A 23,794-nucleotide genomic window follows, 5' to 3' on the forward strand; every position below is an offset into this window, starting at 1 on the left:
ATCTTTGTGTTTGATTATCAGATTAGTCAAATTGTTGTTCAAGAGGTTGGCTGAGTAAAACTCCAAATATTAATTTCTCAAAGTCTGCTGGCTAATCACCAAAGTGGGATTTCTTTGAACAGACCCTCAGAGACAGAATGACCATTTGCCTTACAGACAGGGTAATTCAGAGAGCCGCATTGAACAGGTAACTGCCCTTTGTCCTTGCACCCTCAAATGACCTGTGAGCAGGCTGCTGTACAGCAGTGCAAATGAAGGAGGGCTAGGGTCACCCTCTCTTTTTTGGGGGGTACAATGCAACAAGCTAGAGCCTCAAAGATGCTGTGATTAGCAGTCTGTGATCTTCTCACTGAGTGCAAAATGTCAAACTGCTGTAATGTAAATGGGCATGTAAATGCAAATGGAAACCATTAAACCTGCATAATTACAATCTAGAGAATTTAAAGCGTACCCTTCTCTCTCTTTAGTCATACCATGATAACACATGGTAATTCCAACAGGTTACAAATCTCACTCATTCATGTGGGGAATATTTTGTTAGGAAATGCTAGACTGTAAAGTTTTATTTGTCCAGAGACACATCCTGTCCCTCTTCAAAGGATATTTTTCTCAAAAATCCATTTAGATACTGCAAACAAGCAACCAAATGCTTGTCTCAGACTTTGGGGAGCATTTTACTGAGGGGATACCAAGGCATCTAGCAGCACAGTAGACAGAAGTTCTCTCTGTGGAAATGACCAGTATTAGATCATGGCACAAGGTGTGTATCAAACTGTACAAGGAAGTTTTCCTCTTCTGTACTGAGGTCTCCCTTAGAGGGAAAAYATTGAATGCAGTGATTTCTAAATAATTTCCTCATAGAAAAAAAAAAAAAGCCACCACAATGAAAGAGGGAGATGGGAGAGTAATAGTTCAGTCAATTTTACTTAATAAAGTTGACTTATCTTTTCTTCCTTTGTTCTGTGAGTCACTGCTTCCTATTTTCTTGTAAAAAATGAGRACAGAAATTGAATTCTTTGCTGAGAATTTCTTACCATMATTTTCTTCTATTAGTTCATCCAAGCAGCCTTATATAATCCAAAATACAATTCTTAACAAATTTCTTTGAACAGGTGTTTTTAATCAGGAAATTCTAAATAGGAGTTAGGTATTTTGGTGAGAAATTCAAACACTAATAATAATGTTCTTTTTATTATAGTACAAGACAAGTGTTGACATTTCTATAATGCTAAGATTCTTAAATAGAGGAATGGCCGGGTCATATTCACAAATTAACACAGAATCATATGAATACTTCAACAACATTTGAAGGAAAATATTTAAATCAATTTATTCTTTATAAGATAGAGAATTGTACTGTATTGAAATGAAATATCTATCTAAATCATTCCCTCCATACAATCATTACACAGAATAAATTCCCCAAAGCAACTAGACTCCAAAAGTAGATACAACTATTTCAGTTCATTATGTAGTTTACAAAACTTCAGTTAAAAAAAAATTATATTTGCATTCTTTGTTGTCATCAAGAAATGTATAGCCCAAAGTGTATAAGCTATACTGTCTGGCAGCTGAAAAATGGAACTGTCCATTACATACAACCARGCTCTCATGTCTGGAAAAACAATATATAGCTCCAAGACAAGATGTTCTTTCTAAATACCAATGTGCTGTAACACATGTATTTGTAACTCTCCTTTGCATAATCCTGCTCAGAGACACTTTTTTTTTCCCTAGGAGGCCTACAGAAGGRTTCAGCTTAGATAAACTTTGATTTCAGTTTAGTAGGTACTGATATGAATTACAACTCTACAAACACCACTCAAATTCAATGATACAACACTAAAATCCTACTTCCTTTCCTAAGCCCATTTTTCAAATTTCTAAATTATTTAGTTGAGTTACTTCATGGATGCTAGTTCTCAGCTCAGACACTTTAGCTTTTACTGAGCTTGGAAGGATCTTTACTGAAAGTTCCTCTTAGCTTTGTAGTGGAAAAAATGAGCCAAAGCACATTCACTGCTGCAGAACACTACAGGTACAGAACACAACAGCAAATGGCTCTTGTTTTTCAGSCACTTGGACAACATTTGCACAACCATTGTACAGGGCAGCCACTCTCTCTAGTTTTTATTCAAATCCCGAGTCTAGGAAAACACTTATTTCTCCAAATGTCTGCAACCCTGTACCCTTCAACTTTACATACACGTGTACAAGGTAGAAAGGAATAAAATTTCACTAAGAGTTTAGATCTATTTGCACTGAGATCCAACAGTATGTCTCTTTCTCAAACAAACTTATTATGAAAGATGATGTTTATAAAAGCTAGTAGTTACTGGTCATGGAGAAGTATGAAGTGTATACCTTGCAGCTGAAACTGATAACATTCCTMAGGATACTGTCTATGGCAGCTTAGGAAAACGATTGCTAGTCAGCAAATACCACAGCAGAAACATGCAATTTCTCCATGACACAGATTTTCCCCTTCAGAAAGTTTCAGAGACAAAGCATTCAGTCTCTCATGGGACAGGGATGTTACATCCTGCATGTGCAAGACCAGTGGTGATAGTTTTTAGATAGCAGAGACCAAACCCTTGTGAAGGCTTTGTCTCTTGCCTGCAGTTTTGTTTATGCTGTCTCCACAGGATGGGATTATCAGGGAAAATTACTGAAAGAGAGACTGAACTCTTTCAAAATGCAGTTGTGTCCTCAAAACATAGTCAATTGCATTAAGAATGCTTTAATGGTCATAGAAGTATGATAATTCCTGYGTTGCAGTGTAACTTCAAGGCAGTTCCTCCTTAATACATGAGAGTCTGGTCCAGCTGGAAGGTAAAGGAACAAGAAGGCAGTTACAAAGTCCTGCATGTTAAATAGCATCTGCAGTCCTTCAGCTACAGAAAAAAAAGTGCTTGCCTCAACAAACAAAATTCTGAAGTTGAACAAAGCTTCATCAACTCATTGCATTGTATTTTTCAAATGGAAAGGATCCCAGCTCCTTTCAAATTTGGTATTGTGATTTTAATGATTYGCTTGGCTACTTTCAAACTGTTCTTTTCTTGCATAAACACTGATAAGAGATCAAGTTAAATTTTAGTATTAATAAAAACATGAATAAAATATAAAAAATCCAGCAAACCCAGGTTTGAGAGGCAACTTTCAACTGTATTTCCCCACCAAAAAAAAAAATTCATTTATTGAATAAATACCTTTCCATCTCTAGGAAAATGACCTGTCTTTTAATGCAGTAATTTAAGTCAACAGGATTTGTTCAGTTTTCTGAGATTTGATAATAACTTCTTAATGGACACCGTGAAAATGTACCTGTTTAGAGTTTACTCTGATCCACTTTGGTTTTTTCTTTTATTCATGCAGATGGCACTAGTGTATGTGTTAAAAGTACAGAAATGCAGAAAGAAAACAAACTCCTTTTTGCACCAGCTGGTCCTCAGAGGTCAGAGGGTGTGGGTGCAGCTGGGATTGATTTCTGGTTATAACCACCCTAGTCTGGTCACRTTCAACAGGAACTTCCACGAGCACATATTCACAAATACTGCAGTTTCAACACTGTAGATCTGGTTGTTTTCAATAAAAACTTGTGCAATCACAGATCCACGAATAGTGCAGTCTGGTGAAACAACAAAAATAATATTGAGAACTGAGGTTCATAAATGCACTTGCTGAAACAAGAGATATAATAGTAGTAGTAATAATAATAATAATAATAATAATAATAATAATAATAATAATAATAATAATAATAATAATAATTGTATGCAGAAGCTTACCAGAAAAGGCATCCTTGCTTGGGAAGACGGAGAAGAGAGGAGACAAGAGTAGCCCATCAACTGTCTCCAAGGTCCTTGTCGGTCTTCTTCCTAACTAGGTGACATTTCTATCCTGCTTGTATACAAGCCCAATCTTACACCCCTTCTCCTCCTTATGTATAGCATGATCTAAGGAGAGAATTGAGTAACACAGTCGTGTATGTAGTAGCATGTATTTCATSSWRCTTAACAGCATATGTATTTGAATATTTACATGTCCCTTAWTTAGGCAAAAGTGCCTTTTTTGGCCATGGTGTCCATCAAAGTTCTGGTTAAATGACTTTTTCCATTCTGTGTGTTCATTACAGACTAAACAGAACCATCCTATCTCCACAACACCTCCTCCTTTGGCCAACTCATCCTTTCTTGATGTCAGCCATGCAGCTCTCCATTCACAAAGATAACATAGAGGGTACACAGTGTAAGCTGTGATAGTTAAGCCTTAGTCCTTGCCTGGCTGCTTGGTCATCATCCCCTGGCATGATGTCCTCATGCCTGAAGAGATCCCTTTGATTATTTCTGGAAAGCAGAGTTACTCTCCAAAGTAAAATTCCTGCTTCCAACAGGATACATCTCATCATCATAGACCTGATGAGGCTTTTCAAAAGAGACATGAACCTACCAAGGTCTTGCAAAAGCAGCTCGCCCTGTGCTGCACAMAGGCACTGGGAGTCATCTCGAGTTAAGTTGTAACTGGAAAACTTAATGAGCCTGGTGCACAAACAACAGAGAGCAGTAAAGGTTAGCATGTGAAATAGGTGCACTATGCTAAGGCTGGCAGTGCAATCCAGCTGTAAGAGGTTTCTTTCTCTTTAAAGGTTTTTTTCACCTGGTATGAAGGGAGCAATATTTTTTTTTAAAATATTTTCTCTTATTTTAGTAGAGTTGAAGGAACTATCTTTTCAATCTTCAGTCAACCAAACCACCATGGCAAATTCTTTCTGCCTGGAGTTAGATCTTGAGATGTAAGCAATGCCCTGGCAATTCACACGCTGATGAATTTCATGTTTTCATGATCTCACAGCATCGATGCTGTGACTAGTTACATTTCCAAAGCAACAGACCGATGCTGTGTTGTATTTGAAATTAATACACACCATTAATATTTAAACTATTAACTTTTTTGTATTCCAGCTGCATCTAACAGACCACKGTGAAATATTTTTCCCACTTCCTGGTTCAATTTTGAACTTTCCTTCTAACTCTGATGGCTTTGTATGCTTTCTTCTTCCAGATTCTGGTGTAGAATGTGACCAAATATAGGTGATTTAGTGCAGGGTTAGTTGTACTAGCCAGCACAAGTTCAATAAATAAGAACAGTATTATGATTCGAGCATAAAGCAGATTAAAATCTTTCTTTTGCTAGGAAAATTAGTATTCTAAATCCTCCAGATTTACGCATYATACTACCACTGGGACTGACCTGTGCTCCGTCTTCAACTCAGAAACCAAGCTCCGATCGTGCAGAGCGTGCAGCTCTGCAAATTCACGCTATAAACGGATAATTGCATTCACTATTATTAAACSTAATAAGACTCGAACATCGCAAACAGCATGAAGGCCACCAAGATGCCCAAGCCCGAACAGAATTCAGAGTAAAATAAAAGAAGAAGTTGAAAAGGTGGAGGACGGGATCGCAAAGACGCTTCCTGGGTTTTTTTTTTCCTTTTCTCTCCTTTCCTTYCCYTCCCCTCCCCGACCCAACCCAGCCCAGCCCAGCCCTTGTCGCTGCCGCCTCCCCACACCCGCCGGTCCGCCCGCGGAGCGACCGCCACTCGCAGCGAGTCCCCGTGTCCGCCGGGTGGGGCCGGGCTGTACCTGGGCCGGCCCCTCCCCGCCTCCTCTGCCGCTACTAAAGGGGCCGCCGGAGTGCCCGSTGTGTTCGCCGCTGCTCCGCTGTGCCCGCCGCGGAGCCTCGGCGGGGAGCGGGAGCCGGAGCCTTGCCGGGCCCCCGCGCATGGGGGGCCGCCCCCGGACATGCCCTTCTCGCCGCTCGGCTTCGCTGTCCTGCTGCTGGCGGCTGCGGGAAGGTCGCTCCCGGTGAGGCGGGTGAGTGCCGTGGCGGGGCCGGAGCCGCTGAGCGCGGGGGCTGCGCGGTGCYGCCCGGGCCCTGCCCCGCGGGGCTTCTCCGGCCCGGCGCCCTGAGGGACCCCCTTACCCCGCAGGAGCYGCGCTTCGCCGCGCTTCTCCCCTAGCTGCGGGTCCGGGCGCACCTCGCAGAGAAGTCAGAAGTTGAAGCCCATCACTTTTTGGGCGCCCACGCCAACAGTTGCGGCACAAGCGGGGGACGGCGGGTCCGTGCTGGGTCCCGCGTGTGAGGCGGGGGTGTGGGCGGGCGGCTGTGGGCTCGGGGCGAGCGGGGGGAGCGAAGGAGCGGAGACGCTGCTGCTGTGAGGGCATTGCCCTCGAGGTAACGCTCCCCCCGGCACCCACAGGAAATAACACGCGTGTCTGTAATGGAAAACAAACATAGTGCCGTGGGAAAACCAGAAACCGGGTCCTGCCAGGGGGTTGTAGGGTCGGCTGTGACACAGAGTGAGGGTGGGAAAGCAAAATAGCATCTGTGTGAAGAGCAAGATGAGGCGATGGGGAAGCGGGAGAGGGGAGGCTGGATGTGGATTGGGGACAGAGAGATAACGGAGGTTACAGCGTTAGGGTGACATCAGGAGGCTGCTGCTGTAGGGAGGGCAAGGGCAGGCTCAAAGCTGGCGTTGTGGGCTGTAGAGGTCAAGGAAAGGACAGTGTATCTGATGATGGACCAAATATGCTGTCCAGTTTCTTTACAGCTGTTAAAAGCTTTTGGGATTACAGATTTTTACAGTACAGCACTAAGAGGATCTGTTTAATACCCAACTGGGTCTGAGCCTGTAGGGTTGTCTAATGTGTTGGGTTTTCTTGGTGGGTTTGTTTTASTAACTATCTTCTTGAGGCCCTTAAAGGAGCAGCAGGCACAGTTTGCCTAGGGAGAATTCCAGTTAGGAGAATCTCTTCATTGTTAAGGTGATCAAACACTAAAACAGGGGCCCGGAGAGGCTGGGGACCTTACACTTGGTATTGATAGGAGACATCACTGAGATCCTTGAGCTTGCACCACTGGACAAATAGTCATGGGGCTGCCAGCAGTAGAGAATCAAAGTCAAGTGTATTTCCAAGACAAGGCGGGGGCCGCCTTTAGCTGGGTGAAGAACTGGAAGCCGGTGGGAAGAAAGAGGCGTCCATGGCCTTAACGCTATAACTTCAGTCATGAAATAAAACATGTACTTTCACAGCATTTTCTGACACTAGAGGGTCTTACCTGACAAATTCTCTAGACCAGTGGTTGTGGCTTGTTGTGTTCTAAGAAACTGTACAAAGTACTCTGCTCAGTCATAAGTGTACCAAAGTGTTTTGGCTATCTGGATTCTTTTCTCAGGTTCAGTTTAGAATAGTGTTGAGGGTAATGGTTAAAGGAAAAGGAAAATAAGGGTGCACAGGCAATAGTGGATAATGAAATCTGTGAAAGACAGGCGTGAGAGGAAGGCAGAATGATGTGATGTGGAGTTGAGGGAAGAAGAATTTTATTGGTGCTCTGACTAGTGTTTTACTTTGAATTTCCCCCTCTCTTCCTTCACCCCTTCAAACAAGTGAGGATTGGTAGAGGGAGAAGGGAAAGCTGTGCATGTGTGTAGAAGGAACAAAAATTTTAGTCTGGAGTTTTTATTTGAGGTGGTGCTACTTACATACCATCATCTTGAATGCAGGATGATTGGTAATTCCTGGGTCTAGATCTTCCTTACAGCATTGAGGGTAGTAAAGTGACCAAGAGCTGGTAGCACACAGCTGCATTGCAGAATCTCACTACTGATGACAAGCTTGTGTCCTTTCCCTGTTTGGCCTTGAGCAGCGATGCCTTGCTGCTGAGAGAACTGACAGACAGCTGGTTGCCTGTTCCCTACTATCCAGTCCTCTCTTGGGTTTGAATTTTAGATCCTGCTTTTCTATGTAGTGTTTTTGCTCAAAGGCTTGATAAGATAATCTTGAAGAAGTAGTTTAAATATCAGTGCAGAGCAGAAAAGAGCTGTGCCACAGTTCTTATTTGGGGGTGCTCTTCTTCGAAGTACCCCTGTTTTTGTTTCATGAGCTAAATGTGAATACTACAGGTGGTTTGGGTAGAAGTACAAACAGATGAATTCAGTGGAAAGGCTGTAGATATTTTGCTCTCCTCACCTCTCATTTCTGAAGTTCTTTGGTATGGGAATAGAAAAGCACTCAGGTAAGTATCAGCATTGAGTGTGTGAGTATGTGTGTGTAACTGGTGCTCCCAGGTACTATTGTGTTGCCAAGGCTTATTTAGCTACAGGTGCCAGCCTGATCTCCAGATCAACAGCATGACTTGGTTAGGTTGCAGGTGTTACAGGCACCTATAGTTGGTTCCTGCTCCTTGCTCACCCTTCTGAAGGCTGCTGTGGCTGCTTTATAGTTGTGCATGCAGCACCTGCTTCTTTAGCCATGAGTGTACAGGATCAGGTGTTTGTCTCTGAGGTGGCTAGTTTTGCATCCTGATAAGCTTTGAGGAATTTGAGGAATAGATGCAGTGTGAAGGGTGTGGTTTGAATGCCTTGTTAGTCTGCTRTACTTGGCCCTTGAGGGCACAGAGGTCCCCACAGTGCTTGCATGCCCCAGCCCAGGCTTGTAGGACCATGCCCATTTTGACTTCTTGTCTTTTATTACATGCCCTAACACTTRGAAAACTCAGCTATGGCCCCTGACTACTGGTATCCTGTAAATTAGTGGTCTTTGGAAGTCATTAGGGTGCGAAAATGACTGCRGATAGAGCTTAGCTGAAAAACAAAAAGAAAAGTGAACCTGGAAATGAATGACTCCTTGCAGAGCAAAGATGGGGAGCTGGATTGCATCTTCATTAGCTGGGTCTTCACCTGGCTAAAAATCCCTCCAATACTTAGGTTGGCTCAAAGTTCTGAGTTAATCCTTTTCTCCATTTTCGGCTGCTGAAAGCTTCACAGTACTGTTTGTTGKTTTYTTTCTCTTGCCTGCACTCTGAAAATCRAAATACACCAGACCAATCTCAGCATACTGGCAGAGGTATAGAAAGCAGTGGAGGAAAGGGTGGACAAGGTCTGACACTGGGATAKCTTGCTGTAGTTATTATTCAATGATACTTGGCTGGCTTCTAGGTAATGGGCTGCTTTTCCAGAAATAATGCCAGGTTATTAAAAACTTAATATTTGTAGGCTATTTAAGTTCATTACTACATTATTATGGTGTAAAACTGAAATTAGATGATTGTACTATTTAATTCAATACAGATTAAATTGCTGTCCCATGTGACTAAAACCTTTATGTATTCATAAAATAATGTGGGGATTTTTTTGGTTTGTTTTGTTTACAAACGGGTCATTTTCTGGGAACTTTATAGAGCTGCTGACAGTATGTGCTATAAAGGCAGATGACCTAACATARCAAGTCTGATTATATAAACTAAAAAGATACTTGTAATATCCCAAATATAAGTTTATTGAGGGGGGTAGGGATGGCACATAGCATTTCAGGCATAAGAAGCCTAGGACAAGGGCGTGTAGTGACTAGACATGGGGGGAATGACTTAAAAGGGAAAGAGATCAGGTTTAGTTTAGATGATAASAAGAAATTCTTYACTGTGAGGATGCTGAGGCACTGGAACAGGCCCAGAGAAGTAGATGCYCTATCCCTGTCGGTGTTCAAGGYCAAGTTGRATGGAGCTCTGAGCAGCCTGGACTCGTGGAAAGTGTCCTTGCAACTCCTRTGGCAGAGGGTTTGGAACTAGGTGGTCTTTAAAATCTCTTCCAACACAGGCCCTTCTATCATTCTGTGATTTCCAAGGGCCAAAGGGAAGGACARTATTTCACACAACAGAACAATGACTTGGCCCTTGGTATTGTTTAAAAGCATGGATGTCTGTTCGAGGAAGGTTTAAGTTGGTGAAATGGCTCTTAAATCCTTTCCTAATTTCTATTGTTATTACTTCACCACCRCTATTCCATACCAATACCACTCCCCTGCCCCCCAACCTAGGAAATGGTCTGAGGGTTTGGACAAAAGTGTTTGAGGACAAGTGTAAACAGATAAAGCTGGGCATGTAAGGATAGATATTACAGCTGTACAAGCACATATAGCTGAACTATGTGAACAGAAGAACTTGTGTTCTCAAAGTGAGATGGAAGTGATGGAGCTTTGCAAAACTAAAACTCCTGCACTCCAAAAGTAGTGACTCTAKAGCTGAGATAAAGTTCAGTGAAACTGGACCTGGTATACAAAACATAAACAGTTGTCTGTTGGCTGTCAGATTTTTCAAGGTATTGTATCATATCCTGTTTCTGCTAGCCTGTCAAACTAAATAGGGTATTAATTTGCTGCATTGATTGATTGCTACTTACAGGAGAGGGCACACCAGGAGGAGCTGTTATCTCTCAAATCGCAGGGCTTTCACTRGTTTTTAGCTTGGAAATAGTCCTTTTCAAAACTGATTGTTTCCTTCTACAATGCTGTAGGGAAACCGAAGCTGTTAAGTTTTGTTTGGCTTCTTTCATTAACAGCTTTTGTGTTTTCTGTGATAAACCAGTGAATGTACTGCCACCAAGGCTGCCTGCTCAGGTTTCCTTGTGTAATACATCAGTTCTATTAGTTGGTGTCTTAACAAAAGTAAATGGACACAATAGCAGGTATGTCTCTGTTTTGGAAAAAAAAGTTGTCCGCCACGTAAATAAGAGACCTTTTATTTAAGCTGTACAATGTTTTCTTGTGAACCTGAATTAAAACACTGGGCAGGAACTAATTTTGTTAGCATAAATAAATAAATCTTGCTAAACTAGCTACTGAAAAAAAGACCAGGTTTATTGCTTGCATGCAATGCTTCCCATTGGAAGAGGGATAGGGTAGACAGTATCTAGGGATATCTAGCTTGCCAAATAGAAGGTAACCYCTTCAAATGTCATAGTTTCATATGCAGCAAATTTGAATTTATGATGGGTGAAAAAAGGTTTGGTGGTGGCTGAATGTTGTTCTTTGATGCCTCTTTTTGTTCAGTGTTGGAAACTGGTATTCATGAATTTCAACCATACTGGGCTATGATTGCTGCATTCCAGTGATCCCTGGGTGCAAATGAGAAGGAGCTTAAGAAATCCATGTCAATCTTCACAAGCAGGAGGAGAATTTCAAGAAAAAGTCGCAGCARCATCCTAATCTGTGCTTTATAAGCATAAACATGAAAAGCCCACCTCCTCCATGGCTGGAGGAAAATGGCTGACTTTACTCTTACTGCCAGGGATATGGATCCATGCAAAAGGAAACTCTCTGCATTTTTATTGGGACTTCRGTAAGCCTTACAGGCAGTGTTCCAGGGATATAGCATGGCACATCTTTGTGGAGGAGAACATGAGTGGATTTCTACCAATTGTCCTCTCCTTAGTCTTTATGGTCTTGTCTTCAAGAACCAAACAACTGCCCCGTACATGAATTAATTGATATGGATTGTTAAGTGTGGCCATGGTAACATAAACAGCTCTTTCCCAAATGTTTACAAGAAACCATGTGAGCAGCCCCTGCCCCAAGTTCAAATATGGCTTCTTGATAGTCTCATAAGTAGTGTGATTACTCTAGAGAGAAGACAGGGGCTTAATTTAATTGAATGAACAATCAGAWATATGGTAACTTTGTAGAGGAAATTGTAGTTTATATATATGAAAAAGAATAGTTTTTTCAGCTGGTCATTTTACTGACTGCATCTTACTGCTGTTTCATCATAATTGATTGTTTATAGATTGCTTTCTTATTACAGTTTGGTATTGACTGCTGGGTTTGTTTCAACTGATTGCATTTCATTGTTAGTTCGTTTTCTCGCCATCTTTTTCCTCAATTGTTTTATGCTGGCCTTTTTCAATTACCATATTTTTGTCTTGTGCTTTCCTGTCCATTGAACTCATCTGCATTCACATCTTCAGTTTTTGCCTTGTCCCACTAGTGCACRTGCCATGCCACTCTCTAAGTGCCTTTTTTGTGACATGAGGAGAAGAATGCTCTTCTATTCAASTACTACTTTATGAAATCAGTAATTTACTCATCTCAGTGTGATCTTTGTGTTGTTCAGGCTCAGAGTGAGCACCCTGAGAGGTGGAAAAGGATGGCAGAGCAAAGTTACCTGTCACGTTTGCTAAGTCCAGAAGCATTTGCCTTTATGGCTGGTTGTGACTTATCTACTGACTGATCATTGTACTAAAGAGGTCTGTACATAGGAATCCACATTTTATGCCTTTCAGAGAGAGTGAGCATGTAAGAATCAGTGCTTGAATTTTTTGCTCTGCTTCAGTCTCTGAAATTGAGTGAGAGGCGTGAAGTGTGAGGAGAACACCGATATCTGGGTGGATAATAGTCTGTCTCCTATGCCCCTGTATCGYCACGGGTGCTATTGCTATTGTGGAAGGAGCCAGACCCTGTAAAGTACTTAGACTTCCACCTAAAYCACTTCTTAAAGGATATTGGTACAGCTTTGGATGGGTTACAAATARAATATACAGCTATAGATCAGTGATAATCAGTTTGGCCAATCTCCATCTTCCTCCTTCAGTCCTATTCCTCCCAAACAAARATGTTCTCATGTACAAAGCTTGTTATGCAAAATGAATAAGCTTTTCATTTTTATCCTTTGGGATGGGAAAATTAAACGTGCAATATTTGGTCTAAATTATTTGATACAGCAGTTGGTCTCTCCTTCTGTCAGATGCTGTGATGCCCTCTAATATACTGCCCTTTTCATTACCATTTCTTAATGAAGACAAATTCATTTGAAATGCATCACTCTAAGAATAACAAAAAGATCCCATTCCTTTTAAACTCAGTGGCACTGCACACTCTGGAAAAAAAAAAGACAAGACAGGATGCTATTATGTGCTGTTTACAGTGACACTGTGTACTTATAAATCGCACATCAAATAAATTAAGATGTGTTTGTAGTGGACTTCTTTCAAAAAGCCCTAAATCTTTAATATGTATGACCTCTGTAAATGAAATACAGAGCATCATAGATGGCAAGGATGGCTTTCAGATATAAAAGTGGTCAGAAACATCCTGTTCAAATAGTATTTCATAAAACTAAATTCCAACACATTTAGTGTTGTGATAGATGTGCTTTGAACCTAGATCTTGGCAATCCTGTTTATGAGTTGAATTGAGTAAAAGTTGACACAGGAAACCTGAAAAACCCGCATTCAGTTGCGTTCAGCTTTGCTCCCAATGGGCTTCCAAGGGGCAGCAACTTTATCCATTAATTAGCTCTGGTTAGTTAGAGGAGAAACTCCTACTAGAAGATAACTGCAGAATAATTATTTTATAACTGTTCAATATGCTCTATAATTGTTCATTGCTCTTTGGGGATTAAGACCCCTGATGGTAATGGATGAGGCTATTAAAGCTTTGTAGAATAAAACTKGTTTTATTGCTAATAAGATGTAATGATAAAGGAATGTTAGCTTAATTGTTTCAACTCTTAACTTAGTGGCCTTGCTTTAGTGGAGCTGGTTTTAAGTTGCAGAAAGCAAAGCTGGAATTGGAAASTGCATTTCTTGATTTCTTACTTGTTTTGATGTCTAAATKACATTGGAACCACAGAAGGGCYGAGGTTGGAAGGAACCTCTGGAGGTAATCTGGTTCAGCCTCCTTGCTCAAGCAGGGCCACTTAGTTATTTACTGGTGTGGTAAGATAGCATCAGTGCTAGTGGGTCACTGAGCTGCCAGAGCTCTGTATTTCCTAATCTSTTTTCCTACTTGCTGCTTATGGTAAATGAGTGGTGGGACATCCTCTAATGGTTGAACAAAGCTTTTGTCTTGCTCCTTGCTCCTGCCTACTTTTGCACTCTGCCACTGTTCCTCCTTCTTAATTAACTATGCACTGAATTTACTGTGGTATTTTACCAATCCAAGCTTTTTATCAGGTGAAAAGGTGTAATAAGTCTCTGTACAATAGACTTATAATCACCTTGGATTGGACTCAAATAGACCTTTACATGATCACACCAGCAATTAAGCATTGAGTAAGGAAATGGGCAAATTATTAGATGGATTAATCTCTTCCCTTACATGTTAATTCTAGAGGAAGCTGTTACATTAGTAGACTGTTAATTTTCTGTGAAAGAAACCTTGAGTTGGTGCAGCTGCAACTACTTCTGCTTGGTTTTTGCAAAAGGGTGTCACAGACTTTTCAAATGTCAACAGAAATCTGTTCTTTGGACCTTTACTGCAGTCTTCCAGGATGTTCTTCCTTTTCCTAGAAGGATTATAGAGAGGGGTTTTGGGGTGGGTTGTTTTTTTTTTTTGTGTGTGTTTGTTTTGTTTTGTGGTGTATGTATGGTGTGTTGTAGGGCAACTCTTTGTAAACCTGGTCTGAATAAAAGGTTTTTTAACAGAAATTAATTTCTGTGTAGGATGGGTAGGAAGTATGTGCTTTCAGCTACAGAAGGAAGTTGGGGTCATCTTTGGTTATAGGATTCTAACTTCTTTCCATGGGTAAGGGAAGAGAAGGTGGGTAGCAATCTGTCCATCTTGTTGCTGTAGTACTCATGGTTAGTGTGAGCAATCAAGGGAGAGGTGCCATCCAAGACAGTGGTTGTTGGTGACACGGAGTCTGCCGACTGTAACTTCTGGCTCACTCATAAGGTGTTGTTCTTTGTTAGAGTTTTCTTTCTGACTTACATGATTGTGCTTTCAGATGAAGGCTTTCTTCCAGAAATAGAAAATTAATAGGTGAGAAAAGAAGCAGAGGTGTCTCAAGATTTGTGTTAAATGTGTCTTTGTGGCCCCTCTCTAAGTCTGCTGGAACATCACGTAGCTGACAGATGGTGAGAAATGTCCAGACTTTGGGGAGATGTTTCCTTTTTTCTTTTACTATCTTGTCTGGAAAGATTTAAAGTTGCAGACTTTTATTGTCTTACTCTCTTCATTTTAGGGAGATTGAGTCAGGTGAGTAACATTCCTGTGAGTTTTCATATTTATTAATTATTGAACAGGGAAATGGATTACAGTGTTGCCTTGCATTTTGCATAGGACRTTGGAGCTGTTGTCACTCTTGCTATTAATAATGTGGTAATAATTAAAATAATAATAACTATTATTATTATAAAATAAAAATAATAATAATTATAGCATGTGGCTATAATCCATTTGGTAAGATGACGCCTTCCAAATACCTGTGGGGAGTGAGTTGCAGTGCTTTCTTGTGTGTGCACTTAATTCACCGAGTCTGTGTGTTTGAATACTATTATAATGGGTGCCTTGGAAATATCTGTAATAGCTGCAGAAAGCAGTCGAGGATGAATTGCTTTTTATATTGAGTCAAGGTTGAAGGACTGTGTTTGTATGAAAATGTTCTCAGTTCCTGTATAATTGATTGCTGGTGGAGGAGGGGTTACAGCTGCACTGTAACCATCATCTGTAGACATCTTCATCAGTGAGACTATTTGTATTATTAAACACTATACTCTTTAGAGCCAGGCACTTCATAACAAACCAAGCTATCAGTCTGTGCTGCACATACTACTGAGGGAGCTTGAAGGCTGTAATATTGGGAGAACAAAGCTAATGTAAACATCATTTATAGTTCATGAGGTTAACTTTCTACTTGCTCAGGCTTTCAATAATTAGTTTCCTTCGTGTCTGTCCTTTGTATTGCCCCTTGCATATAGAGTTCTCAGGTTCGGCAACTTGGTTCACATCTTGGCTTTAAGCTTTGCTGTGTTGTGTCTATCTGCTGTTTTATGTGAAAATCCTCTMGTTTTTCTTCAACAGAAAGGCTTGCAGTTCTCTTTAATCGTGGCTTTGCCATCATGGCTGAGCTGCTTGGCATAATGCTTAAGTAAAGCCTTAAAGAAAGTTCGCATTTGAGTTATTCATGAATATGTCTGTACTGTATGGGGAAGGAGAGAGAGCCTTTTTACTGACTGATAAAGAAGAAACTAAATTTCTAGTTAGTGTGCTAGAAAAACTTGCATAAAAATYCTAAATTCAAAGTATTTTCTCTTGTCCCCAAATTAAATCTGAGGTGGTGATCCTTATGTTGATGTTACTTTATGGTCTCTGGAGTTTCTTGGTTTGTTTTTAATTTATAGCTGTTCTTTTTCTTTCCTCTTTCTCCTATCTTTGTCATGCTGGAAATATTTGGAGCAAAACCAAATTGTGGAAAAAAACCAGATTTATTATATTGCCCAAAGTATCTGTATCCTGCTCAATGGACAGCTGGGATCAGCACAGAAGAAAAGTATTACTTGAAAGACAGCATGGGCAGCAGACTATGTCAGTGGAAAATGAGAAGATAATTTCATAGCAAATTTGTAGCAAGCTTGGAGCACTGTCAAGTATGGGATGACAGGCAGCCGACATGGAAATACWCAACCTCCACTACCATTGTGATCTAAATGCTTTGTGCCTATTTTGCAATGCTTATTTTGTATTTAGTTTTATGATCCAAACTGGAAAATAAATGGTTTGAACAGTTGGGAATGGAAAGTGTCAGGCTGCTTTGGTCTTGACTAAATCATTTTCCCTTTAGCCTTCTTTTCACTCTCATTTGTCTTTTCTTCCACCCTGGGGCCTTCTTAAGTTTTTGACCATTTCTGGTCCAAGTAATCTGACAAGAGAAATGTTCTGTGGGTTAGTGTCCTTTCCATTAAAAGTTGTGGTAGAAACAAAGCAGACAAGCTGGCCTGTCTGCTGTGTGTTTGTCCGCTTGCCCAAGCTGCTCATCTAATGGGCCCCCCTCTTCAGGGAGCATGTCCCAGCTCTGGCTAGTGTTGTCTTCCTGTACTTCATGCAGTGAGTTACTGCCTTTTTTGGCTGTGTTGTTTCCTCCCTTGAATTCCATGAAATGGATACTTCTGAACAACTCCAGATAAGATGGAGATTTTTAGGAAGTTTTTTCCCACTCCTAAACACTTGTTTATAGAGTGATTAGCCTRCAGAGATTTTGGGCTCAGTTGAAGCCTCACTAAATTGTGGTGATGACCATTTGTGTTTCTTTTGGTTTTGAAAAGCTACTACAAATGTCCTTTTCTCTGTTTTTCCCTTCTTTTTAAAAACACTATATAGCCGAATGATACATCATTTTGGAGATGGGAATTGTAAAGGATTTAACTTCACGATTTTCTGACTTGCTCATTTTAGTAATTTGAGACTGTTGAGTAAAGGATGCTGCAGGGGGTTTGCATGCACAACAACTTATTCACTGCATCTGAATAAATATTGGTTGCCATGAAGGAGGAGGGAGCATCTTGGTGACCTGAATGGCAGCTRTTCCTGTGGATTGTTAGAATACCAGTTTTTTTCATGTTTCTGCCATTTCCAGCCTGTTTTTGGAGCTGACCTTCTCTTTCTTTTCCACTCAGTACTTTTGATTCAGGGTAGTGTGGTTTACTCATAGCTATGTGGTGAGGTTTGAGCAGAAATTTCACATGAAGTGGTTTGTTTACCTGTTTTAAATCTTAAGTGTTTCAGTGAACTTTCTGCCCTCATAATCTACAATGCTGAAGCAAAAAAAAAGATGCCTGAGGTGGAAAAGGAACTGTTGTCTATAGTATAGCAGTGTACTACTTTGGTAGCTGGGAGGAAAATGCTGATTTTTTGGGGCAAGGTGTTCAGGCATGAAAGCTTTTACCAATCTCTAAAAGCAAACTGTGTCTATAGCCATGATACTGCAGTACCTCCAACCTACAGATTTTGACTTGCTACCCAATTCATTCCTTGTAAGTGGAAAAGTAGGGAAAAAATGTAAGCTGCCATCTGCAGCTGCAAAGCTGAAAGAGTATGAAAGTTATGTGAAAGGAAAATATTATAATGTAAAAAGCACAAATACCTTTAGCTTTGAGGTGATAGTGGTGCCGAAAGTGTCCGCAATACCTCCAGCTCTGCAGCTGTCATCTTAGAGCATAAACCATTCTTGTAAGAAATGGAAGTGGTGGCTAAAATAATTCCAGCAATTAGGTGCAATGAAAAGGTAAGGAAGCTGATGGCAACAAGTACAAACCAACTGTTTCAAAAATGCTGATGAAGATTATCTGATAAGTCTGCATMATCTGTGGCTAAATGACAGTTTCTTTATCAGAAACTTGATGGCAGTGGGATGGAGGAGCCTGGACTCTCCTGTCAGGGCTCCACAGCRGGGTTAACGTGGTAACAATCTATGAATAATTCAATTTCTGTCTGCTTTCACTAGTAACTCTTAACTCTTTAACCTGATACTCATTGAACAGTGTTGTAAAAAGATTCAAAAGTATCTAACATCATAAATACTAACCAACCTGTTACCTTGGGAAAACTTTGTCGCAAATACAATTTAATTATATCAGCCTTATCTTGTTAATTAAAACTATTGTGAGATACTTCATGTTTTAAGCCAAGTCATTTGCATGGTTAATTTAACTCAGACCAGAAATGAGTGAAAAATTCAATACTGAGAGTGATCAACCACAGTAGCAGCTTGCCTAAGAGTGCAGTGGATTCTTGGTCACTTTSAGTCTTCAAGTCAAGATTAGATCTCTTTCTGAATGGTATTTTCTGGTCAAGCTGGCTGGTGTGAGATGGATGCAGTGGAGTGAGGCTCTAGAAGGTGCAGTGTGGGAAATTGAGTTTACCACCACAAGTTCTTTGGCCTCAAGGTCATCATGGTTGCAAAAGATAGAAAATGGAGCTGTATGGAAGGGAGTGTGGATGAGGAAAATTTAAGGGTTATTTCTCTGGTTGCTGAAGTACTCAAGTCTGCTTCTTTGGGTAAAGAATGCATTTGACTCCTAGCTTAACATTTTTATACAGGTAGTTTACTTTATATGCTGTACAGGATTTCACATCTAAGATGGTGGATAATTAAGATTATTCTTATGTTTCACTGTCAGCTGTGCTGCATTTGTCTCTGCTTTATAACAACTTTTATCCTGGTAAATATTTTCCTGTKAAATTTCACCTCTGAGAGTAAGGCTGCTTGGCTTGCAGTGCTGATGGTATGAGTGCATCATAAGGCTTAAGGAGAAGAGGGGAGTGGGGGAGAAAATTGCCACCTTTCTCTGGGGACAGAGAAACTACTGCTTTCAASAGTGGTGCTGGTTTATGCTGCTTTAAAAGCTGATAGTTATGCTATAAGATGACCCAGTGCTTCAAAAGTACTTTTGAAGGATGAACTGAGATGGAAACATAAGTCTTTTGCAGAGCAGGTTTGCTCAGAGAGCAGTTTTCCTCTGAAAAAAAAACATTTCAAGCCAAACCCCTGCTATATAAGTTCCTAAGCTTTTTCCTCTAACATCTTCTCTGTGAATGTATTCTGTTCCTACAAACGCTGCTTGATTTAAGGTTAATGTCAGATGGGGAAATATGTAGCTATGAGGCTACTAACATGGAATGAGTTYAATTCCTTTAAGTGACCTATCCATTTTCAGCTTTATTGCTGCATGGCCACTGCTTCCCTTACTGCTTTTAAAATTGGAGCTGGGGGGAGGGGAGCTTTGTGCATAGCTTAACCTTCCTCAAAATGAATAATTTGGGAGACTTGACTGGAGGGACAGCTCTTTCTTCGGTGTTACCATTTGTCCAGGTTGGGCAGCTTACTTGAAGTTCTCTGCATGTTTTTCTTTATTTGGCTTACCAAGTTGCTTTTCCCTTGGGCTTTATACTGTCTCTTGCTTTGTGAAAATCTGTGTGTTTGCTACTTGAACAGCAACCTTCCTCTGTTACTCACTTTCCCCTTTATTTTGAAGGTCTCCCCATGGAAAAGAGGGAAGAAATGGAAGCCCCCTCATCTTTAACATCAATACAATTGCAGTTCACTTCTGCAGCTTAAACCACAAATCTCTTTGGCTGCAGATACCTCTGAGAGTAMGGGAAAGAAAGAGGGAATGAGGCAGAGGCAGGCTGATTTCTGTGAGAGTTATGACTGTCTTTCAAACTGGCTGTGGCCGCAGCAGACCTGCAGGACTGAAGGCTGTACTATCTCTCTGAAGTAAAGAAGTAAGATCCAGCCCTGGGGCTGGTGAGGATTCTGAATGAAGAGAATACACTGATTTCCCATRTAGGGAGAAAATCATGTAATGAGATCCCAACTGATGATGATCAAAACCTGCTAGGAGTGGCCTGAAGATGGGTTAGGGATACACTTCTGAAAAAGTAGAAATTGCATCTGAGTTCCTCTCTTCTGTTACTCTTTAGGGGCAGAGCCACTGTAGCATGTGGGATTRGCTTGCAGAACTAATGCATAGATCTTTTGCTACTGATTCAACCATACCCAGAGATCCTGGCACTGGCTGCACAGGAGGGACTGAGTATTAGTACTTGAGTATTTGGTATGCAAGGTTAATGTAACAGATTTGAGAAAAAAACTGATCTGATTCGTGTTGCAGTAGGGTGGTTCCTAAGTTCCTTTGCAGTCCTAGAGTAAGGAAAGTCTGTGATTCAGCTTGACTTGTCTGTACTTCTATAGTCAGCTTTCCTGGCTCAGAGGGATTGCAGGAAAACTGGGAATTAAATATCTTCTGGATACATTTGTCAAGTACTTCTACTTTTTAGGATTTGGAAGGCAAACAGATGACGTCTGGAGCAGGAGCTTTGCTGGCGGAACTTCTCCTGTATGCTCTGCTCTCAAATGTGTCTTAACTGTTGATGAGAACACTGGCAATTTGTGAAGGTGCTGCATATAACTAYTTTGGCAGGGACAAGGCATGTGGCAGATAATGGGGCAGTGAACCTTGAGCCACTGTGACAATGAGCTGCTGAGGGAGTTAATTTGCATTTGTTAAAACTGAAATAAACTACTGCCCTCAACTAAGACCGGTAAAAGCAATACAGATTTGATTGCATTCTACCCTAGCAATCTCTAAACGACAGTAGATGCAGAACCCATGAAATTGTACACTGAAGTTGTTGGGTTTCTGTGTGGTGTTGTTTTTTAAATGGCTTTGTGGTGATTATTGTTCTGTTGAATATTTTTCTTAACAGGAAAATTACATTRTTTTACAAATAAAGTGTAAATGGGAATGCTTTTAGTGAGAAAAAGGTTTGTGAAGGTTAATGTGTCTGATTTATTTGGCTTTGTTTTGTTTTGTTGTTTTTTTTCTTGTTGTTGAGCTTATTGCAGGGATTGCAGTGATGGGGTGACAAAATGGTGACCAGGCTTGCATTGCTGTAGGATTTGTGATCTTGGGAAAAATATCTACACTTTGCACCACAGCTCTTTATGAAGAGTGGCTTCTTCTTCTGCTCCCAGGATAGTAATTTGAAAAACTGGGGAAGCTTAACTCTTCTTGGGTTGCTTTGGGCATAGAAAGTCAAAAGATTTAGACCTTTTCCTGCCTAGTGAAAATACAGATTATTAACAATGAAGTGTTATTCATTCAGTCTCTGAGGTTGTGAGGAAGATGACGTTTGGATTTTTTTTTTCAACTTGGAAACTCAAATGTTGCAATTCCGTGGCTCTGTGGAGCTGCCAATTTACTGTCCCTCTGCTCAGCCAGCTCTGGGACTGGACAATTGCTGGCTGCTACAGAGAAACCAAGCAGTTACCAGCCTAAGGAGAAGATCCTTTTAAATGCACTTGGGTTCAGTATGTCCTAAAGAACCGGCTTAACTAATTGCATTTTAAACCTCAGCAAGCAAGAGGAGCCAGAGCTTTGACAGATGTTCTTTACTTTGTTTTGCTCAAGCAGTTTGGAGATGAGTCAGTTGCCCAAATGTAGGCATCTAGAGCTACTTAAAACTTCTACACTATTCAAGACCCTGTATGGGACTAATGGATATAATGTAGGATATAGGGGAATCCTKTACCTTTCTGTAGGTGTGGCAGGAGACAAAATAAGGGACACATTTGCGTTGAGGGTAACTATAAGGACATGGGTAATGGTTTTAAACTAAAGGGGGATAGAAATTACTTTACATAGAAAGAAGAACATACTTCTTGTGAGAATTAGTATGATGGRCCACTGAAACAGGTTACTCAAAAGAAGTTGTGCATGTCCCATCCCTGGAAGTGTTCAAGGCCAGGTTAGATTGAGCTCTGAGCAACCTAATCTATTTCAAAGATGTCCCTGACCACAGCAGGGCTATTAGAACTAGATTATCTTTAAATGCCTTTCAACCCAAACCATTCTCTGATTTTAATTTTTAATGCTGAGTTGCTCTTCCAATGGCCTTGGTTGAATTTTGTTTCTAAGTCTGTGAGGGTAGATATGAAGTGCTGCTCTCATCTTCAGCTTTGTTGGATCCACTACTACTGCAGTGTTCTTCAACTTTGCCTTTGCAATGTTTATAGAGACAACTTTGCCTCTGTAATGTTTATAGAGATATACCTTATGTATCTGTCTAAAAAACACATTTTATAGTATTATGTTTTGTTTGCTCTATTGTGTGAMTGCATCAATAAAAGTCCTCTGCTAACAAGCATTTCAGAAAGCATATGTTGAGATTTGCAATGCACAGTAAAATCTCCTTGTATGATAATGCAATTTTCATGAGTGCTGTACACTGTCTCCCACTAAAAATGCTAGATTGCTTTCTGCTCTCCAAGAGTTTGTGAGTTATAGCTGCTTTTGAATTTGAAGTTTTTCTTCTGTCCCTCTGCATAGTTGCTCAGTAGTTGTCATCTGGCATTTTTGAGTGGCTCATGTAATACATCCTTGACAGGAACGCTTACCAGAATGGATGAAAGACATTGTAATGAAAATAACATTTTCTGATGACAGCAGCTGCCAATCTAAATGTGTACCTGCTTCAACAGTGAGCATCGGGATTCATGGGTCCTACAGTCATCAAAGACAAAAGTCTTTCCAGGCTGAGAAAGTTCTTCATGCGACAAACTCTGCAAGTAACAGTCTTTGTCAAGGTCTGTCCATCACTGGAGACAAAAACATTAGAAACTCGAATGAAACTCGAATCCTACACACACAGGTTTGCTCCACATTTTCAGATTATCTTACTTGACCTCCAGAAGCTGGATTTTATTTATGTCTCTAGAAGATTATGTTATGTTTTTTAGCATGTTGAAACATTAGGCTTTACCTTATTCCCTTTATTTTGAAACTGTATACTTTGCAAGTTGATTTAGGTCTTTAAAAGGTTTGCTTTGACATCTATGTTTCTGAATGCCAGATACTTCGTCTTGATCCAGAAAATTATGGGGGCCAAGATATATTTTTCTCATTGAGATGCACCTTGTCAAAACAAAAATGTCAGGATTGGAAAAGCTGGTTATTTTCAAAGCATGAATGAAAGATCCCAGGACAGACCTGGAGTGTTTGGTTCTGGAATAAAAACCCTTGTGGTTAGGGCTGAATTCTTCTGCCTGGTCAGACAGTTTATGTATTTGGAATGATTTGTGAAATAATAGGTCAGCTGAACTGGGAGCTCCCTGAGCAGAGGTACCGAAAAACAGGAAAGTGCCTCAAATCAGTTTTGGTTTTGTTCTTTAAAATGTGTTATCTGAGATTCTGTGTGGAAACATTCTGCATTTCCAGACCTTAAGGAGATGCACATGCTTTTTCTTTTTTCCTTAATCTAGTAAGAACAGGTCTTAATGTGGGGAAAGAGGGGAGTGGGGTGGTGGTWAGTGCCCTTATAAGGTGCTGTTATTTGCTGTAGGATTGAGCCCAGCCAAACCTCCTTCTGAAGCCCTGCAGGTATGTAGAAGAGAAAAGAAAAAGGCATGAGGGCAAGCATGCCAGGATGAGGGACTGTGTGGTGCAGTGATTATTTTTAACTGAGAGAGAAAGAAATGCTGAGATTCAGCCTCTGGTTTAAAACAAACAAAAAGAACAACAGCAACAAACACCAMCAAAAGAAAAAGAAATCTGGGCCAAGCACCTCAGAAGAGGCAGGCAGAGGAGTGTCTTTTGTGCACTGATCACACATGAGTGTCTGATGAGAGCTTCGCCTTGCAGCTTTGAGTTCAAAAGCTGGATGTTGAGAGACTTGAAGTC

General features: G+C 40.7%; 1 protein-coding gene across 1 annotated transcript in view; it reads left to right on the forward strand.

Moving 5' to 3' along the window:
• Positions 1 to 4,754: 4,754 nt before the first annotated feature.
• The window catches only part of GLP1R (glucagon like peptide 1 receptor), an 81,349-nt gene continuing 62,309 nt past the window's right edge, over positions 4,755 to 23,794 (forward strand). Inside the window, 6 exon segments of the mRNA XM_057369948.1 lie at positions 4,755 to 4,792; positions 5,381 to 5,414; positions 5,416 to 5,574; positions 5,577 to 5,637; positions 5,640 to 5,788; positions 5,790 to 5,876. Of these exon segments, the coding sequence (XP_057225931.1) occupies positions 4,755 to 4,792; positions 5,381 to 5,414; positions 5,416 to 5,574; positions 5,577 to 5,637; positions 5,640 to 5,788; positions 5,790 to 5,876 (528 nt within the window).

This window comes from Malurus melanocephalus, unplaced genomic scaffold, assembly GCF_030028575.1.
Source record: "Malurus melanocephalus ecotype Western Australia unplaced genomic scaffold, MMel_1.1 scaffold_5, whole genome shotgun sequence".
In the NCBI taxonomy this organism is placed as follows: Eukaryota; Metazoa; Chordata; class Aves; order Passeriformes; family Maluridae; genus Malurus; species Malurus melanocephalus.